At 42.1% G+C, this 16,777-nt stretch overlaps 1 protein-coding gene across 3 annotated transcripts in view; it reads left to right on the top strand.

Moving 5' to 3' along the window:
• The window catches only part of sfmbt2 (Scm like with four mbt domains 2), a 39,337-nt gene extending 27,049 nt beyond the window's left edge, over window positions 1–12,288 (top strand). For all 3 annotated transcript variants that reach the window (XM_041030331.1, XM_041030333.1, XM_041030332.1), the window contains 11 exons: window positions 270–396; window positions 570–683; window positions 767–809; window positions 2,285–2,352; window positions 5,787–5,926; window positions 6,405–6,514; window positions 8,215–8,390; window positions 8,548–8,717; window positions 10,248–10,520; window positions 10,721–10,843; window positions 11,223–12,288. In XM_041030331.1, the coding sequence (XP_040886265.1) occupies window positions 270–396; window positions 570–683; window positions 767–809; window positions 2,285–2,352; window positions 5,787–5,926; window positions 6,405–6,514; window positions 8,215–8,390; window positions 8,548–8,717; window positions 10,248–10,520; window positions 10,721–10,843; window positions 11,223–11,363 (1,485 nt within the window). In that variant the 3' untranslated portion in view covers window positions 11,364–12,288. The remainder of the gene's footprint in view (window positions 1–269; window positions 397–569; window positions 684–766; window positions 810–2,284; window positions 2,353–5,786; window positions 5,927–6,404; window positions 6,515–8,214; window positions 8,391–8,547; window positions 8,718–10,247; window positions 10,521–10,720; window positions 10,844–11,222) is intronic.
• Window positions 12,289–16,777: the final 4,489 nt, after the last annotated feature.

Raw genomic sequence — 16,777 nt, forward strand, 5'->3', positions numbered from 1 at the left:
ATTTTATTTTTCTTATAAAGGTTAGTGGACTGCAAAGACACCAGCGACACTGACAGAATTAAGTCCACAACTTCTGTCCTTTTTAAAATTTTGAATATAAATTCAACTGGTGCCAATAAACGAAACTAGATAACGTTACGATTCACTGGGTTTTCATCACACAACCTTAAAATCAGGGTTAAATCAGTTTGAATATCTTGTAATCTGAGCCCAGCTTTAAACCAACTCTCCTGTACGCCATCTCCTCCTGTGTGTGTGTGTGTGTTCAGACATGGCAGGACAGAGCCTTTGCCAAGGACATGTGGCTGGAGGCAGTGAACCCTCACCGATTGGTGGAGGTGTGTGTGGCTCAGATCACGCAGGTCAGAGGACGCCTGCTGTGGCTCCGACTGGAAGGTACATACGAATGAGTCTGTCTGTGTGTGTGTGTGTAGAGAGGATTAAGTGTCAGAGGACTCCTGCTGTGTCTCAGAGTGAAGGTAAAACCAGTGTGTGCGTGTATATATGTGTGTATGTGTGTGACTGCTCCCTCACCCATCAGCTCTCTCTGCTGTCTTACCTGTCTCCAGGTGTGGCGAAGCCCCTGTCAGAGTGTATCGTGGACGTCGAGTCCATGGACATCTTCCCTGTCGGCTGGTGCGAGGCCAACGCTTACCCTCTGACCCCTCCACTCAAACCTGTCTGTATGTACACACACACACATAAATATATTTCCCAGCGAGTGACAGCTCAATACAAACTCTCTCTTTAATTATCTTCCCCACAGGCCAGAAGCAGAAGAAGATAGCTGTGGTCCAGCCAGAGAAACAGTAAGAAAAACAAACCTTTATTTACCAAAACTTGTCACAGGTGAATGACACGTGGGCATTTGGAGCTATAAGCTGATACACAGTTTGTAAATCCAGTCCCTTCTCAACACAGCCTCTTCTCCAGCAGCTGTAACAGCACCATTCAGCCGTTTTCTGTTTATATTTAAAGGTAAATAAACGTTTTGTGCCCCATTGGCTAAAATTATCCTCTAAAACCCAGAAAAAATCATCTACAATCTTTCCACCCAAACATTTAGTCACAGTTTCAACACAGTGAGATGAAAAATCTTCAAATGCCTTATTTTGTTACTCGAATCTGTTTTTTTTTTGTTTTTTTTTAATTAATTTGTTTCCAGAACAAATATATATGTGAGAAACATTCGGGGCAGTTTTCCAGACTCGTACCATGAATGAATATTAGGTTTCGAGCCAAAAATCTCCTGGACTGTGCCTGAAATCACTCCCTCATTCACTCAAACCTCCTGTGTAACAGTTTACTCAGGAGCAGGGGTTAAACTGGGCCAGAGCCCGATGGAGCTGCCAACGGAGACGCCGGCGTTGCCAACTCTCACACTTGTGTCTTGAAACATCGTCTTTCATACACTGTCTCACGGTGACCAAACTAAATACAGTGCGCTATATAGTAAATAAGGAGTGATTTCTGATGCAGCTTGTAAAGGATAAATAAAATAATAAGGAATTAAAAGCATCAGTATCCATCTTCCTTTGGTTTAGCACTGAACACAGTGAATCATTTCTGTCTTTGTACGTACTCTACACTGAGAAAATGGAGCGTCCCTGCTCCTCAGATGTGTTTCTCAGGTATTAAATGACAGTTAAATGGTAAATGGAACTGGAATATTGGCCACGTGTATTTGTAAACCGATATATGACTGTAACCCAACCGCAGCCACGGTCTGCTTCCCTTCAGTGCGACCAGGAAAAAAAAAGTTTTATTCATGACTCTTTGTTTTTCCCTCTTTCTACCTGTGAGCCAAAAAAAAAAACTCTGTGAAGGTTTCTTCAGAAAAGCCTGGAGGCTTTTCTCGCTATCTCTCTCTCCGTCTCTGTCACTCCAGAGCCATTAATTGAAACAGTGGCTTTTTAGAGCAGAAATTGTTTTCCCGGGGGCGCTGATTGATTTTGTTGACAAATGACATGTTACACCACTGGCCGCGGGAAATGGCTTTGACTTTGTCAGCTCTCTCATCTAACCTCTAATTCCATTTCTCACCTTCGGGGGAATCTTTTCATCAATACTCACCCCATCCCACCCCCCACCCCCCGTCACTTTGTCCCCCCCGCTGCTTTCTAACTCACCTACTTCTACATCTGACACAAACTCTAGTAGCTGTTGTGTAGATTGATCAGCTGAACGAGCGGCCGTTTGGTTCCTCTGTTGTTTCCTGTTTGATTAGATCAGCTGGATAATTTTATTGATTAGTTTGACGGGACTGATTTCCCTTTTCCTGCAGGTTGGCTCCGTCCCAGCCGGCAGAGATGACTCCTGTCAACCACTGCCAGCCCGTCGCCATGGATCCAGGTAATCAAAAGCCACGTTACACATGATTTATCTCCAGTAATTAATGCTAATGAGCTGCTGTGATGCGAGTGAAAGGGAAACCCCGCTCTTCAGATACTCCCACGCTCATAAACATCGCCAGGTTGTTTAGTTCGTGTTTTAAATTCCTCGTCTTCTTCAAAAGCTTCTTTCAGACGTGAAATGTGAAACGTTGTTGACTTTATCTGCCGAGAGCGGTGACTTCCTGTCATTCAGACACAGGCGTACATCAGGGAAAGGTCCTTTAAGTCTGTATTTAGACATGACGGGACATTTACAACATATACGATATTTGGCAAATGGCCCAGAAGAGGGTTTGAAAGTAGTGATATCAAGAAAGAGTTTCTGTTCTCACACTGGCCTGTTTTTTTTCTGCTGAAGTCTTAATCAGTGAGTGATAGCTGATTTAATCATTCACTAGATTGTATGATGATAAACAGATATACAGATATACTTTATTGATCCCAAAAGGGGATGTAAAACCGTCACGTTACAGCAGACTGAGGATAACAAGCAGGATAGCCTGCAGAGATGAATAAGAAGAAACAATATATACATTAAAAATTAATCAGGTCCAATTAAAAAAATGTTGCAGTGCAATAAGAGCTGTGCAAATTTCTGTGTTTAATACACGGACAGTGTGTACAGATGGTGGTGCAGCAGTGTGTTCACTTGTCACACAGAGGTGAGCTGTTGTACAGTGTTATGGTGAATCCTGAGATGCTCGTCGTGACAGCTTGTTGTCTGTCTGTTAGAGACGACAAGCTCTGCTGTCTCTGCAGTGTGTCGTGGACAGGACAGGATGGATCGTCCTCAGCAACTAGAAATCAGCTTTTTCCTTCAGCCAGTTTTGTTTATTTGTACATAGGAGATGATAATTAAGGGATAAAGTTATTTAAGTTTTCCTAAAAGGCGACGTGCTTTGTCTCTGTTGTAGTGTTCACATCACACTTGTGCCTTATGTTGGAGGCGTGGCAGAAACATTACTGGTCATAAAAGTGACTCAATCTAACCGAAAGATAAACACTGTCGTTTACATGTAGGTGGTGAAAGTTCTACTGACAGAGCCGTAATTCACCTCTTTCAAAGGAAAAGCCCCACCAGAGACAGAACAATGCTGTGCATCATGATTTGATTCAAAAGATTATTGAAGAATACAAAGAGCAGCTACAACAAGATGAAACTTGTGACTATATTTTGCTCTGTGGCCCGTTGAGTCTCATTTCCTCTTTTGTTTTTTTTCTCTCATTTAAAAAAAAAAAATATTACCACATAAATGTGTCATCATGAGTATTTATATATTTTTGTCTCTTCAGGTTCTGAGCTTCAGCACGTTCAATGTTAAATAAAATAATAGAAATAACTGTGTGAGGCATTTTAATGGATAGTGCCAAATTCAAGGGGTCAAAAGTAACTGGACATTTAACATAAAATTGGCAGCTGTGTGGCGTTTTCAGCGTTAGTTCCACACAAACGAGCTCGCACGCGGGTAAGAAGTGATTGAGAGTTGCTATTCAGATTGAGGTGGCATTGTCTGTCTTTGGGCACAGTGTTTTAAAAGTGTTAGATCTCTCACACAGTTCTTTCTTTACTGACGCACAGCTACTAAAATTTAAATTTAATTTAATGTATCGTTATTTCAAATTAAATGTGCTGAAGTTCAGAGCCTGGAGAGCAACAAGTGTGTAACTGTCCAAATACTTATGGTCTGGAACTGTACACAACTGAAGAATATTTCCATGTGTGTTTATTGGACTCTTTAATGCATCAGAGAACTGAGACATTTCTCTGCTATCAAATTTTATTGTAGCTGCAGTGGAACTGCTCTTGTCTGCGTTTGGCTTTTTATCAGCTGGAACAGGAAAAATACGCCCACAAACAAAGCATGAGAGGCACAAATCCGTTTTTTTTTTTTTTTTTTACAGTGAATCTAAAACAAAGTGAATCTCTGAGAGTCTTATTTTAAGTTATTTTATCCATCATATCTATTATTTTTCAGTTCTAACACAGCTTTACGACTGCGTGCGTGTGGCAGTCAACCAACAGCCGCACAGGGTCCAAGTACGCCCGTTAGTTTTCACTTTGATACGAGTGCCTAAGATAACTGAGGTTTTGTTGGCAGCTCTCTGGTTGCTCTGCCTCAGTGAATCGTGTTGTAAAGCTGTGGCAACCAGAGCAGCTGCATCCCCAGATCTCCGTAACTGTAAAACGCTGTCAACTCAAAACCCACAGGATCAAAGCCAAACATTTAGAAAACAAGGCCCAGGTAAAAATGCATTTTTAGTTTTACTTAAAAGACTGCTGGTTGACAAAGGTGGTTAGGTGTATTTCTGGCTGCGTGCGAGAAGCCAAACTGAAACCGGAAGGTGCAGGGTTGTGTTTGGGGTAAACAGCATCTGTAAACAACATATATATATATATATGTTTAACCACAAAGAGAGCAGGGGCCTAATCGTTGTTTCCATGAAACCCTTGCCCTCTTTTCCAAGTTCCCCGTTTAAAAACCGCCCACTCCCTCATGCATATTCATCCCCTTACCTAATTGCTATTCACCCTTGGTGGTGCGGTTCCAGGTGCCGGCGGTAGTCAGGGGCTGCAGGAAGGGCGGGAGTCAGCATCATTCAGTCGACCCTCAGTTCACCTCTGAGGGAGGAAGTCACATAAACAGGACGCACTCACAGCAGCTTGACTACCTGTGTGGTGAAATGCTGAGAGTCACACACTGAAGATATCAACAGCAATAAAAATGCATATATTTCTGTATTGTTTACCCCGAGGAGAATTTATGAACTGTTTTTAAAATAGTAAAAACTACATATTTTATCAAAACTTAAAATGTGATTGTTGAATGTTGAAAGTCATGAATATTTAATCTTACAGAAATACTACTGGTCTGAAACCAGCATTTCCAGGGGCTTTAGAATTCAGTTTAAACATTTCGGAGCATGTGAACCCAAATTCTGGATCATGCTCTGACTTTTAAAACCCGCCGGTGCAGCCTGGTGTTTCTGGCTTTTATTTTTTCAAATGTACTGCGCAGTTTTTTGGGGGTTTTTTTTAATGTTTTTGAACAGATGTGGCTTTTTAGTGCGAGGTCAGCCTGTGCCGTTTTACTGCTGTCGCTCAAGACACTGAAACAAAGAGGAGACACTTAATTTTTAGTCCAACGAACTGAAAAGATATTTAATTTTACTCGCAGATCTCAGACCATACTCACCACGTTCCATCTTTGTGTGTTCTTTTATTTAGATGACTCAGTGTAGTGATGATTAATTCCCTTTCTTATGTCAGTAAAAGAAATTGTTTATTTATTACTTGTTTAATAGGTTTTTTTTTTGTGTCTAAATTTTTAAAAGAGGTGATGATTGACCTGCCGCTGATTAACATTCCTGTTCATGGCCTTTCCTCCATCCCAGGCTCAGCCAATGGCAGATACTGCTGCTCCAAGATTTTTGTCAACCACCGCTGTTTCTCAGGACCCTACCTCAACAAGGGACGTATTGCAGAGCTGCCGCAGGCTGTCGGACCCGGAAAATGCACGCTGGTCCTCAAAGAGGTGGGCTGATGTCAAAAGCAGTGGGGGGAGACGGAGAGGAGCAGGTTTAATCAAAGAGTTACACACTTTCAAAGGCAGAGGAGGGCCGACAGAGATTGAAAGAGGGAGGAGGTGAAAGATGGAGGGCGAGACAGCGATGTCTTGTTAACCACCTGCAGTTTCCCTGCAGTGCCTTCATTTTAATGGGAGGAGCTGTCAGTCAAGTGTGTTTACACATACACACCATCACCAGCGCTCAGCAAAACAACCTCTTAATTTCTCCAGAGACGCGCACACGCATCTTCTGCACGTGTGCGAGCTTGTGGTTTTGCAGGAGTCCATGATTTGTAAAGTGTGATCTGCGTTTGTCCTTTCAATTTTGTTTGGACCCTCCTTCATGTTTGTGCAGTTACTCTGATTCTTCTTTAGAGTTGTTCAGTTGAACCAGGAGGCTTTTTTTTTTCTTTTCTTTTAATCTGAGTTCTGCTTTTGCCTCCAGCTGCTGAGCATGCTGATCAACGCCGCCTACAAGCCTGGACGAGTCCTGAAAGAGCTTCAGGAGCTGGAGGATCAGAGCTGGGACTGCCAAGAGGAGACCCTCAAAGCCAAGTGAGACCAAAATACAAAAAAAAAGTGCAGTGAAATGTGCACCACAACGGGCCAGAACAGATCATTTCCCCATTTCATTTGTGATTTGCTGGATCTGGTCATTTTCAGGGCCAAATATATTGAAAAGCCCTAAAATTTCATTCCCCATTGGATTTCAGGCTTAATGTTTTCTAAATCATAATAAATCAGACCAATCATCACGTCTTTCCCACTGTTAAAATCATCAGACTGCTTCACAGAAATAACCTGGTGTTTTTCACTCTGTCCTTTTTGCACCCATGCACTGAATTTTCTACATTATTTTTGTTGTTGTTGCTGCGGCAGTAGTTTATGTGAGGTCTGCGTTTTCTTGCGCTGCTGGCTGCACGGAGCCAAATTATTCCACAGCTTCGGGCTGCACGCTCGGCGTTTTTCTAATCAAAAACTGCCCCATTTTTCCAGCTGAAACGAGAAAGGATCGGCCGGTCGTAAGTTCAAGTGAGTCACCTGCAGAGCGCGGCGATCGCATCCATGCATGAATGTTTTGATTTCTCCACAAAGGGGTCGCTTTTAATTTTCCGGGGTATTTATGGCCTAAAGAGCCAATTTATTTCTGACTCTGGTGTCTACAGTGACGAAGGTTCAGTACACAATTCAACTCATTTAAACCAACAAAACAAAGGAAAATGCATTTGTCAGTATCACCATGACGAGATAAGCTGTAAGTTATCAGCTTTTTTTTTTTGTCCTGTTTATCTGTCTCAGCTCTGTGTGTCAATACTCACATGGATCTGAGCAATCAGCTCTGATCACTGTGTGCGTCATGGTGTGTTTGTTGTTTGTGTGGACGACTTTACATTGATTGTTAGGACAAGAATTAGAGCTGGAAAAAAAAGTGAATCAGTCGATCGACAGAAAATTAAATCCCAGCAATTCTGATAAGTGATTAATAGGTTAATAAGTTTATGAGCCAACTCATATTCATGCTGCATTTTTTTACCGAGCTCAGTTAAATGTCATATATATTTATTTTTTATTAGAGCTGCAACTAACAGTGACTTTCATTATCGACTAATCTGCTGATTATTTCCTTCAATGAATCGTTTGGTTTGTGAAATGTTAAAAAAAAAAAAAACCTCCCTGAGCCCAAAGCCCATATTCAAATTGCTCATTTAGTTAAACAAACCCAAAGATATTCAGTTTATATTGGAATAAAACTGTAAATCCTCACAGTCGAGAAGCTGAAACAACATAATTCTTGCTTGTGAAAAGGATTAACTGATTTAAAATTCATTTTAAAATATCCCAACTTTGACGTGCATGTGTTTGAATGTTGAAGAAGTCACGTGATCTCAGTGAAGCGTAGACTGAGAAAAGCCGCTTCGGTCTGCGGGTCAGATTTGTCCTTGAGCGCTGCCAACCGATCAGCTCACCTCTCCTGACCTTAGCCGTTAGGTGGGAGATTGGAAAATTGACCCTGCATCACACTGCGCTCTCCTGGATCAGCCTCATCAACGAGGCGATCCAGATTCACGCCGGCTCTCCTGAAACTGCTCGCTTTCACATCATTACTACACAGGCAATCATCATTCACTGCCGGGTGCTCTGATGGATGACAGATAGTTTAATTATCCATTGTTCTCATAAATAAAAGTGTAATCACTGACTGACAGTGTCACGACATCCCCTCCCCGCTCCCTCACCCTGTCTTTTCCCCTCAGATATAAAGGGAAAACCTATCGCTCCACTATCCGGATAGTCCGCCTGGCAGACCAGATCCCGGACTTCTGCCGTAAGGTGTGCGTGAAGCTGCAGTGCTGCCCGAACCTCTTCAGCCCAGTGCTCGTCACCGACAAGTGCCCGGAGAACTGCTCCGTTCAGACAAAAACCAAATACAGTGAGTCTCTGTAATTATACGCGTCACTTCCTTCGCCACAGCTATGAAGAAGACCCAAATCAAGGCCTGTGACGCTGCAGAGTGTATAATTGCCTCTGATGAGTAGCTAAGTTTTGTTTTGGGTGCATTGTTTTCAACATCTGCTGTGCGTCCGCAGCCTATTACTATGGGAAGAAGAGGAAGCTGTCCAAGCCGACGGGAGGAGAGGAGACAGCAGAGGGAGAGCTGGCCAAGCCGACGCGCCGCAGGAAGAAGAGGAAAGCTATCTTTGTGCAGAAGAAAAGACGCTCGTCCGCTGTGGACTACACTCCTGCTGGCTCACCGCAGGTTAGATAACGCGTCTCCTCCTCACTCACTTTCCGCCTCGTCTTTCTTCTTTCTCTATTTTCCGTCCTCCCTTATATTGTGTCAGCGGGTGTCCTGTACGCTCCCGCTCACACGACGGGCAGAGAGCTCAGCCATAATCAAGTGTATAAATATAAACAAACTCATCCCTAAATGTGACACAGGCAGGAAGACGAGGAGCTTCACAGGCAGGAAATGAAGCAAAGATTTTTCATTTAGTTTAGACAGCCTAAATTTACTCACTCGTAATTTACATCTCCGTCACGACAATTAAAGGCCGTCAGGTTTTTTTGTGATGTTGCACAGAGAATAAAGCTAAAGCTTAACAACTCTGTGATGAAATAATATTTTAGGGGCATTTTTATGTTTTGGCACTAAAATGTGGAGAGTTTACTGCTCACACTGGTTTGCAGGTGGTTTCTTTGAGTGACAATTTCCTGTTTTCCTCTGTTTTATATTATTTTGAACTGAATATCTTTGGGCTTTGGACTGTTGATCTGATGACGTCACCTTTGGCTGTGGAAAACTGTGGTGGGCTTTTTTTTTCTGACATTTTAAAGAACAAACAACTAATCGATTAGTCAAGAAAAGGGCCAGCAGATGAATTAATCTATAAAATAATCAATAGTCTCAGCTCTATTGTTTCCTCAGCCAATAGACCGAAACCCCAGATTTCCTGCTAATCACCTAATCCACTGATCTCTTCAGCTGTAGAGCTGCAGTAAAAAAAAAACAGATGGGGTTTGATAAAGTTTTATCAAATCTGAAACCAGAGTCCTTTTAGCTCAACAAACCCAAACCCTCCAGTTCTATATCAAATTTATTTATGTTCAGTTTTCTTCAGTTTTTAAATCGCAAGAGTTATCAGTCAGAAACTTTATATTTCAGAACTACAACTCAAACTCTGAGCTTCAAGGAATCAAAACACGTTTTCCATGTATATATTTACTTTTTCACTATCACATTTTTCTTTGCTATAAAAGAAAGAGACGATTTAATTAGTGATTAGCAGAATCTGGGTACAGTACCGAACTGGAATCAGCTATTGGAAACAAACAGACTTATCTCCCTGTCCAGCTCAGATGTCTCTCCCTCAGTGGTCAGGACTGACCAAAGTGTGCGGTGGGAGGAGAAGCTGTTTCTCACTTAAAGTAGATTTAACTTAAACTTTTGTCTGTTTATCAACAGACGTGAGAAGATGCTGACACTCATTTCCTGTTTAGATACGACTTCCCTTTTTGTTTTTCAGAAACACAGAGTGGTAGCAGAGCGGCTCTAACAGTGTCTAATAAAGATCACATTGGCTCCATATTGTTGTGACAATCGGTTAAACTGAAATATGTGAATCTCTTATTGTTGTGCTGATAATCTGATATATCGTCCTAATTCACTTTCACAGCATCTAGTTAATCTGGTTACTATAGTTAATATATCCAAGTCTCTGTATCTAAACCAGACTGAAGTCAAAACAAGCGCGCCTCACCTGATCCTGAGCTTTACTTCTTCCCTCAGGACAGCGATGAGGGGGAGGAGGATGAAGAGATGGCGTTGCAGTCGGGCAGTGAAGGCAACAGCTCGGAGCCTCGTGAGGACCACACCGACGCCTCCTCCGTGGAGGTGACCAGCAGCCGACCTCGCCGGGCCGCGGTGCTGCGCAGGGCCGTCAGCATGGGAAACCCCGCGGGCAGCCAGGAGGCCCCCGAGGGCCGCAGGAGGTCGACACGCTCGCTGTCAGCCTACAGCCAGAGCAACAAGTATCAGCCGCCCAAAGGACAAGACATGCAGGTGAGACATTAACTTAGTTAGCTGAACAGCTCTGACCACAAAGTGAATGTATTGGTTATACATTATGTGTCTTATTATTATTAATATGACACGGCCTGAGCGTTAGCATGAATTAGTCACGTTATGTGCAAACATCACCTCCACAGGTGTCGGTCTGTTGTTCTGTAACTCACACTGTGTCTTTGATGTGTGTGTGTCAGGTGGAGGAGGAAGAGGGTCAGCTGGTCTTGGACAGAAACCCTCTGGAGTGGACGGTGGACGAAGTCGTTCAGTTCATCAACTCTACTGACTGTGCGTCCCTGGCAAACATCTTCCAGGAGCAGGTACACACACACACACACACACACGGCATCCTGATCAAACTCCTTTCTACTCTTTGATGGTTACAGCTTCTTATTTTCTGCAGTAATAAATATGGAAAGTATATTTTGGCTTTTATAATTAGATTTTAAAAAATGCCATTTGAACCACAACATATTTCTTTTATTGTTTTTACTTTGGAGTGGCTCATTTAAAATTTCCCCTTTATTCTCATTACTTTTTTACCGTGGTTTTAACGGCAGGAGGACCTCGTTTTCTGTCAGCTGCAGAAAAAGCATCATTCTTAATAGTGGTAAAAGTAAAGTAAAATGCATACCAGGCAAGATGAACTCTTCGCTCTTTCCTCCGTTTAAATATTTCTTTTTATCTCTTCCTGTGCAGGACATCGACGGTCAGGCCCTGCTGCTGCTGACTCTGCCCACAGTCCAGGAGTGTATGGACCTGAAGCTCGGTCCTGCCATCAAACTGTGTCACCAGATAGAGCGTGTCAAGGTTGCCTTTTACAGACAGTACGCCAACTGATCCAGGAGCAGCAACAGCAAGCCGGCCGCCAAACACCCGGTCGGCGAAGAGGACGTGGACGTGTTGGTGCACGACGTGGACGTGTTGGATTAGCCGCGTCCTGGTGGAAAACTTTGGACATTTGGCATGATGGAGTTTCTGCAGATTTCCAACCTGCAAGAAGAAGGAATATTTTTAACGGGCAGCTGCACTGGAAAAGCAGAAACTAAGCAAAAACAAACTGAATCAGCTGAGTTCAGTTAAGTTGAAGGATTAATATCTGGGGTTCCCCCTGGTGTGAAAGCGCGATGCAGTACCCACATAAACTACAAACGAAACACATCGGAGTGGATCCATGTGCTTCACTGATCTGTGAAGAAGTCATTTTCAGAAGCTGAGGACTCGTTTCTGAGGAGTTTTATGTTTATTTCTTACTTTTCATTCCCATTTTATTTGTGATAAAGGAGCATTATAGCATTTAAGTTAAAATAATTATTGACCATAAAGACTTTTCCCCATTTTTGTGTGACATAATTGGTTCTGAAAAAAATATAATTGAAAAGTATTTAACAACCCGAGAAGTAATATATTTGGAATATTTATTGCGACCCTTATTTATAAGGAGAGGAAAGAATTGAAACGTTATAATGTCAACATCAACTCCTTCTGCTGAAACAAGACATTAAGGATGTATAAGTTATTTCACAACAGGAACCACAATGTGCATCTGTTTAGATTCACACCTCAGTTTCTGGTCATAGAGGAAAAAAAAAAGTGCCCTGTGTGTCGTTTGAGAGAAAAACAGCCTCCAAAACACTTCGAACCCAGTTGTGTTCTCATCGTTACAATCACATGAAACAATCACGTAAGCTATTTTGTGTCCATCTATGCAAAGGTGTTGCAGATATTTTTGATAAGTAAGAAAATAAATTTCTATTGATTTTTATCTCTTTTTGTCTTGTGCTTTCCTTCACAGGAAGACAAGTTGTTTTCTTTTTCTGTTACAGCTTCAACTAGTTTGTTAAGGTTTGTACCGGCTGGATTTATTCTGCTTTAAGACGAACAGTTAGAGGATCACTGAAGCAAAGCAAACTGTTTGTACCAACAGTTATTCACAGTGAGATATAAATTATTAAGATATAACTATGATTTCTATAATTAAAAATGTAAAACAGCACAACAATTGTTTAAAGATTGAAGAACCCCGGTTTCATGTAATCAGTCATAACTGAAGTCAAATTAATTAACACTGTAAAATGTATTTACAGCCTCATTTTAATGTTTAGCAGCAGCGGCATTTATTTTTAAGTGTTACTATCTGTTACATATTGAACTGCGCTATCTCGCAAGAAATTAAATCTACATTTGAGATGCAGCTCTTCATTTACAAAGCCACAGTTGTTTCAGGGACGTTGAAGGGTTAACAGTTGCTCCCTCCTGCATGGTGAGATATAGGAAGTCAGACCTCGCTGTGGTTAACAGAACAAACGCAGAACGATGCACACAGTCACGGTTTAAAGACAAACCACACTCCTCCCTAATGCTCTGCTAAAACAATCAAACACCCCGCTGGAATGTTTTACCTCCTTCATTTAAACATTACGACCAAATTATTAACTGTTAAGAAAGGGGTGTAAAAAGTGTGAAGTAATAACCAAGTAATCTAATTATAACTGGTGCATCAGGTTTAAAACTAATGTTTCTAACATATCTGATAATTTCAGACGAATATACGAAGGTGAAACAAACACTGAAGTCATAAAACTGGTCATAAAATCAGTTTGGTTTTTAAGACATAAACTATTTCACAATGCGACCAGAATAACAGCAGGGACATGAATAATGTAAAACATGGTGGTTTGTAAAATGACTTTTTTAAACTTATTCTGCGGTTTAAAAAAAAAAAAAAAAAAAAAGCTTTGACAGGCACTAATGCATTCCACAGAAACCAGACAATTACACATGAAATGAGATGCTGGTTTCAAAACAAAACGGAGAAAAATGCCACCGAAAGTAAAAATAGAAATTGACGTGTGTAAACAAAAGCTGCGATTCATCTATTTTCCTTGAAATAAAAATGTCTTTTGAAACAAAGGGTGTCCATGCAGGCTCTGAGACAGCCGGCCTTCTCTTTTCTCTCCAGACACAAGGCACCTGAAAGAAATGCTGCCACAAAGTCACAGTCCTTCATTCAAAAGCTGTATTTATACAGGCCTGGCTGGCCGAGCAGACATGCTTTTACAGCAACACCCTGTTAAATAAACAGAATAATGTAACAAGACTGGGCACAAACAGGACAAAACAAAGGGAAAAAGAAAAGCAGGCTCAGGTTGGACCATGGATAATGTGAAGGGTGTCACTCAAGGTGGCGAAAGCACAGAGGATTATCACCCAACGCTGCAGTCCTCCTCAGCTTTGAAGACTTTCACAGCATCTTTCCATTCACTGTTCTGTGTTTAGGGCCTGAAACTGTCGGCTCTCCCTGTCATCGTTTCCAGCAGCAGCCAGCTGTTTTCAGCAAAAAGCTCTAAATACACACAACCCGCTCAGCACCAAACTGCAGACAAACGCAGTTAGCGACTAGCTGGTGAACAAAGAGGAGCAATTAGCAGCTAAAGGCCCAGATATTTCCCTCAGGATCAGTAGAGGACAGTGAATATTGGACTTCAATCAGGTGCCCAGAAACATGACTCCAAATAAATGCCAACGTTGCTCTGCTGCATGTGGAATTAAGCGTCTTTTAGCTAACAACACAACAACAACAACAACGATTGATCCATTAAATGTAGTGTCTTCATCTGTCCATTATAAAATGACCCATTCCTCCACCAAGTCTGCTGCAAATCAGCTCAGTGCTTTTTTGTGTAACCCTGCTGACAAACAAACAAATAAACAAATAAACAAACAGAAATAGAAGAGAAAGTATCAGCAGTGACATTAAAACTGTACAGATGAAATGATGGAGTCATTAGGAAGGTGTTTTGTCGGCAGAACGGTTCGTGGGGGCAAAATAAACTCAATTACCCCCCCCCCCCCCCCCCCCCCCGTATGTGGCGATGATGGCTGTTTCATGTAGCAACATAATTGGAGGTAATGCTGTGTTAGCCGTGCGTGCGGCACATGACCTGACACGCTGATGCGTTCGCACCGTTCCCCGTGTAACATTAGCCAACAGAAATTCATAAAGGCAGCGATTCACATTCAGAGTGTATTCAGCAGCGAGATGTGTCGTGCCTCACCAGCTCGCTGTACGGGCGCTGCTGAATTTAATAGCTTTCTCTCACACACACACAGACACACACAGACACAGACACACACACAGACACACACAGACACAGACACACACACAGACACACACACAGACACACACACAGACACACACAGACACAGACACACACACACACACAGACACACACACAGACACACACACAGACACACACACAAACAGTGCTTCCCCAACTCTGACAGTTTGTAGTGAGTCACTCGGAGAGGCTGCTACCTTATACTGTTGCCTGGCAACCTGGTATCAAACGTCCGCTTTGCATGACTCCCCCCCCCCCCCCGTTGTACGTGAATACAAACTAAGTCATGACAGCAGAGGACCAAGCAGACGTCTGATTTTAAGGGAAGCCCTGGATGAGAGCAGACGGGGCGTTCATGTCTCATCTTCAGCTGCTGTGGTTTCAGTAGTTTCACTTATAACGGCGGTGACAGATGTAGCTGTTCAACAATATTGACAGGACATCAGACACGTTGTCAGTCGGGGCTGTTGTCAGACTCTGACTGATCACACAGAACAATCTTTGGAAAACGGGCCAATCAGACGCACTGACGTCATGACCAAATATTTCCAATATTTCAATCGATCCAACAGATTGATAATGGTATACAATAAGCTTCCACTGCCTGATGCAGCTGATATTGGCCAATCTCAAATATATCAGTAATGGTATGTACATAAGTCAGAAGATATGTTAAAAAACAAATTCTTTCAACACAAATTTAAGGACTCAACAAAATGTGAATATGCTTTTAAAAAACCAACAGATCTGATCTGATCAGATCATTTAAACTCTTACACACAGCATCAGTTTAGGCATCACCTGAGGCTTAAGGCTCAGTGACATCCTGCAGGAGCTTATTTCACTCAACATTTCTACATATATCTACAATATATCCCACAATAACTACAGATTAAATATGTGGGTGTAATGACCCATTTCTTGAACCGATGCATCAGTTTTTTCAGCTAATTCTGATTTAGCTTCATTGATCTAGTCAAAGAAATGAACTGAGAATTGCTTCAAAGAAACATGGCATGAAAGTTCAGTCTCGATCAAAAACACTGATCATTAAACCAAATGTTAAGCTGTGATGCTAATCTCAGACCTCTGTCATGAAGAAAAAAAGAAAAAAGAAACTGATAAATCAATCAGTCCAAGAATGTAAAGCAGTCAGAGGACGTGTTGACTTTTCTGTGGTATCTATGACAATGTATTTCTTTCCTGACTGGAAAAATACTTGTGTCGCTCCCTCCTCCTACATACTGAAGCCACAGCTGAATGGAACAAGCCTGTGCCCCCTCTCTGTGGGCTGTTAGAGTCACTCTGGGTATGGTGGGGAAGCACAGACTGTGTCTAAAGTACGACAGAGTTGTTATACAAAAACCTGAAACCACTGATCCCGCTGATAAAATTGAAAGTTTACTTTGGTTAAAGCTGCCTTTACAAACACGACGTTTCTATCACTTTAACGTGCACCACACATTCCTGATACCTCACAGTCTGCAGGAACCTGCTCTGGCTTTCAAATCGCACAACGCTCAGAGTAACGGCTGCATTTACTGTTTCTTTTTCTGCACCAACTGCTTCAGTTCGGCAACAAACTACATAGCAGAGCTGCCATCGGGTCATTATCCTGGAGCTGCTCAGTGAAGAGTTTCAAGGACTCTGCTGTGGGTGAGTCTGAGAGGAAAAAGGTGGGAGGCAGAGGTTCAAGAAGGAGAGGAGGAGTGCAACGGAGGACGAGTGAGGGGGAGGGAAAGCAAGAGAGCTGAGGTCTGGTGGTTGGAAAGGAGAACGATACAGAAAATGTTTAGACTGATCATGCATCAGTCTTAAGACACTGAACACGAGGCTGATGTTCTCTTTTTATTAAGCGTCAGATCTGACTCTGGAAAACATGCAACTTCAGTGGTTTCCTGCCTGTCTGATGCAGAAGATGCTCGAAAGTGTTTTAATAAAATACGGAAAATGTGGTTTGTAAATAAATCTGCTATTTTTAACAACATTTAACATTTTTGCACAAGAGGAACTGAGAGATTCCTGAAGTCCCAACTATCTAATCCTAAACCTAAAGTCAATAACTGTTTCAGCTGCTGACAGAACAATCTCATCTCAATGTTCACTCATTCGACCACTCTTCATTCAACTTTG

Source organism: Toxotes jaculatrix, chromosome 22 (genome assembly GCF_017976425.1).
Source record: "Toxotes jaculatrix isolate fToxJac2 chromosome 22, fToxJac2.pri, whole genome shotgun sequence".
Lineage (NCBI taxonomy): Eukaryota > Metazoa > Chordata > Actinopteri > Toxotidae > Toxotes > Toxotes jaculatrix.